This window comes from Benincasa hispida, chromosome 10 (assembly GCF_009727055.1).
Source record: "Benincasa hispida cultivar B227 chromosome 10, ASM972705v1, whole genome shotgun sequence".
In the NCBI taxonomy this organism is placed as follows: Eukaryota; Viridiplantae; Streptophyta; class Magnoliopsida; order Cucurbitales; family Cucurbitaceae; genus Benincasa; species Benincasa hispida.
This window is the reverse complement of record NC_052358.1, coordinates 18,798,470-18,803,282: the sequence shown is the minus strand read 5'-3', so window position 1 is coordinate 18,803,282 and position 4,813 is coordinate 18,798,470. Positions and strand designations below refer to the sequence as shown.

At 33.9% G+C, this 4,813-nt stretch overlaps 1 protein-coding gene across 1 annotated transcript; it reads right to left on the bottom strand.

Moving 5' to 3' along the window:
- Positions 1-2,186: 2,186 nt before the first annotated feature.
- Positions 2,187-4,302, bottom strand: LOC120088639 (aspartic proteinase NANA, chloroplast). The gene is made up of 2 exons (XM_039046055.1): positions 3,516-4,302; positions 2,187-3,260 (listed from the first exon to the last, which is right to left on the bottom strand). Exons 1-2 carry the CDS (start codon positions 4,208-4,210, stop codon positions 2,414-2,416), a joined length of 1,542 nt encoding a protein of 513 aa, XP_038901983.1. The 5' UTR covers positions 4,211-4,302; the 3' UTR covers positions 2,187-2,413.
- Between the last annotated feature and the right edge of the window lie 511 nt (positions 4,303-4,813).

Genomic DNA, 4,813 nt, shown 5'->3' with positions numbered 1-4,813 from the left:
TTTAGATGGGGTGGTGTATTAATTGCCTCTGAACAGTCAGCAAATATGTTGCTCGTGTACAGAAAAATATTCGACATGCTGATGCACAATCAAATAGTAAATGTGTATATAAATGAATATTTAAAACATTTTATATGTATATTTATTATTTGTTTTTTGTCAGATTATTTGGACGCTATATACACAACAGATTTGATCATTCTTACCTGATTATTGTCGTGATGGTGAAGACATCTGGTTGACCGTTAACCCTCTTATATGATTCCATATAATAGAGTGGCATCATCCAGATCATGTGTTGAGACAGTTTGGTCTGCGACAAACGATACCTTCGTTGTCCTATACACTCCAAGCACTACACCAGATCGATTTGAAAGGTAAGCACGACCAAGACTGGTGTCGAATCCATGCGGAATATTTATCCTACTGGCATGGACGACATGATCGTTGTGCATAGGGATAACTAACAAATGGGTCAGCTGTATTAGACGACTACTTTCCCTGGTACAATTTAAGACTATTTATCACCTGACGGCGCTTACTATTATTGCATGGTAAGAGATTTAAAATCAGACATTTTCCATATATATGATATGAATATTGTTTAATATTTATTTATTTTATTGTATAGAATAATTTTATCGACAATGTTCAATAATATTCAATGCAGAACAACTTACCAGAATTGAGTTCAATGTATCACCAAACATTGGTCAACGTAGAAGGTATTATTCAACAAACAAGACGACTCAATGTTGCTGACACTGATCAAAGACGTATTCGTCGTAGATGACAGCGACAACAGGGTGAACCTAATTTAGAGGGACACGAAGACAACTCACATGAGGGAGGGGTAAGGGCCAAGGGGGTCGTTTTTAAATTTCATGTAAACTTTCATTTTCAAATTGTACATTAAAGAACTAATTGTAAATATTCTTTAATATCATGATATATATATTTTTAATATGAGTGCAAGATATTTTCATTGTAGATTAAATATAGAATTAAGTTTAATAATGAAGGAATTTGTGGACCAATTCCTAAAATTTTAATATTGTTGTACATCTACAATTTAAAAAAAAAATAGTCAACAAACTTAAAAAAAAATAATCCACTTGGTGTTGTGGATTAAACGTACTCGTGTACCGGGTACACGATTCCACTATCCCAATTTTATCAATAGGTGTAAGGTTTCCCTTCATCTCTATTTTTGTCATTATATTTTTTAAAAAAATGTTATTTTAAAAAAATCAGAAATATGATACTTTTTTAAGAAAAAAATTTGGTACATTTTCTTAACTAAAATAAAATCTACATATAATTATTATATGTTGGTTATATCGAGGAAGAACACAGTAATGCTCATCAATTGGACCGATAAATTATTGCACATTTTTATTATATCAATACACATATCTATAGATGCCTCTATATATATATATATAAAATAAACTTCTCAATTTTAATTTTGTGTTATATATGAACTTACAATTTTATGTTTTACAAGTCCCTAACATAACAAACAATTATATTATATTAAAATTGACTCCTATATTTAACGAAGCATTATATTTATACATTTTATCTAGTTCTTTTATGTTTTCGATTTATTGGACATGAAATAAAAAGTTAAATACTTAATTCGGTTGAAAATTTAGGAATGCACAATCCTCAAAATTATTCTAGCTTAAATTTTTATATTGTATCCTCCACTTTTCCTCTATTTAACCTCACTCTCTTATACTTTTTCTATACGTTTTTTTAGTTCAATTATTATAAGTTGGGTTCTAAACTTTTGTATTTTAAGTTTAAGGTTTTTAAATTTTTAAAAATATTAATAAATCTCTAAATTTTCAATTTTTTTATGTTTATATTTTGAACTTACACAATTTTGTGTTTCATAAGTCTCTAACCTAATAAACAATTATATATAAATTAATAGATCTATTAAATTTAAAATTGACTTTTATGTCTAAAAAATTTTAAATTTTGAATTTTTATTCTAGTGATTTTATGTTTTTTTTTTTGTCAAATGTAAAATAGTGCCATTTTACATTTTACTAGATATATGATTGAATGGACACAAAATGGAAAGTTTAAATAGCCCAATGATGATATCACATTAATTACAAAAGACTCTCGAACAAAGAACCAAAGAATATCCATTTTTTCCATTTTAATAAATCTAACTCCCTCCCAAAAAATTTAAAAGGAATCTCCACTCTCCAATTTTATTCCAATTGAGAAAAAATAAAGAGAAAATAAAATAAAAAGGACAAAAGAGATTGCTCACATTGTATAATATAATTAATAATAACAGGTATTACAGAAAGAGAAAAGAAAAAACAATAATAATAATTATATAAAATTGAAAATCAAGAAACGAAAGGAAGAAAGAAGATGATGAAGTTCCTTAGACGCATTCAGAAGGGGCAAAACCGACTGTTCCTGCATGGAAATCAAATTTCCAAAGGTGATTTTGCTGAAGAATATTCCCAATGATATTGGTCGCCGGAAAAGGCATAGAAACGAAACCAATACAGCTGATATATTCACCCACCGACACAATGTAGCTTTTCGGCGGCGGCTGGAACACCGTGCCGTCGCCGAAATGGAATCGGAGCTTCGGAGCCATTTCATGGGTATATCGGCTATTATTGAAGCAAAAATCGAAAGGTTCAATTTCAATATTCTCGAAATGCTTCAGCTTCGGAACCAGAGCTTCCATGACCATGTCAAACGCCGGCGCCGCCAGCATGGTGAGACTAGTTCCGGAGTCGACGATGGTTCCGCCGCCGGAATTGATGTCCCAAACACGGGGAGGGATGTTGAGCATGACGCCGTCTGCGGAGATTCCGACGAGATCGACGCCGTAGAAGCTGCTGTAAGGGTCGCCGAGGAAGAGTTTAGTGAAGGACATGTTGCCGGTAGGGGCGACGGAGGAGGCGGCGGCGGCAGAGTCAGTGGAAGAGATAGGGTTGCCGAGGATGAAGTAGCTGGTGGCGGTACGGTCGCTGAGATGGTCGACAAGGCAGTAGGCGAAGCCGCCGCCGTTGGCGTTTTCGGCGGCTTTGTAAGTGAAAGAATAGCTGCTAGTGCCTAAGCCAATGACGCCGTCGGCTCCGCCGAAGATTCTGCCTTGAACTGATTCGGTGCAGCCGATTATAGAATTGTGAAGTTGTTTTTCTTTTCCGTTTGTTAAGCCTACGGTTAGAGTCTCGATTGCGAATAATCCCTTTGCACTTGCTCCACCTGAGTAGCTATTTCCATTCCAAATAAAAATTAATAATAATAATAATATTCATTAGCTACTTCTCAACATATATACATATACTCTAGATAGGTGTATCCATCCACTCTAATAATAATAATAATAATTAAGAAGGAGAACATAGGATTAGGCTCTTAAAAATATTTTAGAATGGTTTTGTTTTTTTAATAGAGATTTACATTAGGATTTATTTTAGTTTAGAGGTAACAAAATTAGTTTTCGTTGAATAAATGTACGTACCTACCTGTAATCATAGAGACAAGGGCTAGTTGGGGTTTGGCATTCCCCAATTGAGAACAAATCAGCAAGATCATTCGTACACATCTTCGAGCTGCAATCAATCGTCTTAAAAGATGACGAATAATTCGCCAAAAACGCATTTCTAAATCTCACTTTCCGTTCATTTCGGGTTTTATGATTCGGATTACTGCTACAATTTCCGATACACCGCCGATATCTACATTTCATCCACGTCAAATCACTTCCAGTATCGGCGATCAACATAAACGTCTGCGGCGGCGTTCCGACTTTCAATTGAACAAAATACTCACTACTTCCATAGTCAGAACCCGATATCATTTTCAACCCTATTGGTGTTGACGATATCGGTGGAAGTTTTAGATCCTTCTCCGCCAACTCCGCCGCCTCCTTCCTTAATTGCTCATCAAGTTCATTCCGATTCAACGACGAGGAGATCGTTTGGTAACGCTTTTGATCGTGCTCGAGAATATCTTTGATTCGATCGTTCATATTTTCAAGTTTTATATCGCCGTGAAGCTTCTCGGAGACTTGTGGATGGTGGCGGTGAAGTAGATCCAGTTTTACATTTTCTTGATCATGGCTGCCGTCGCCGAATGCGATGGGAACAGAGAGGAAGAAAAAGAGGAAGAACAAACAAAAATGTGAAATGGGCGACATTGGCTTCCTGTAACCTAACATACAAAACAGAGAATGTAATGTTAGAGAGATGGAGCAAGAAGAAAGATGATAATGGCGGACTTAAAAAGGGGGGAAAGGGAAGAAGGAAGACGAAGCTTAACTGAAAAGGGTTAAATATAGTGTGGCTATTAATGGGGACTTTTCCTTTTCTTTTCTTTCCCCTGTTTTATATAACTAACTAATTCAAATTCATACACCTAATGTTCTGTTTTCTCGCTACCTTCTAATAATAAAATAATTAATTATCTTAACTACTAACACACACTTTATAATTTATTACATTTTCCACTCAATTATATCAACCTCATATTTTGTTAGGCTAAAAATAATGTTTGGCTTAAAATGGTATTAAGTTTGTGAAAATATTCGTTTCTCCGATTTTTTAGGTCAACAAATGCGCTGGACGTGAAAATCAAATTCTTATGTTAATTCGAACCCAACTTAGTAAATACAACACAAATTACCATTTCAAATATTACGTAAAGAAAATCAAATTTCAATCTTTTAAGTTATGTCCAAGTTTTTGTTTGGTTCTTATCATTATATGTTAACATAAATTTAAAGTCACTTTTTGTTATTCATTTAGAACAAAATGTGAAAATG

What these genes read in the sequence shown, in the direction of transcription:
- LOC120088639 (XM_039046055.1), bottom strand. Translation starts at nt 4,210, where the DNA reads ATGTTAGGTTACAGGAAGCCAATGTCGCCCATTTCACATTTTTGTTTG. An exon ending in CCTTGTCTCTATGATTACAG is followed by an intron (nt 3,261 to 3,515) that starts GTAGGTACGTAC and finishes GAATGGAAATAG; the next exon opens with CTACTCAGGTGGAGCAAGTG.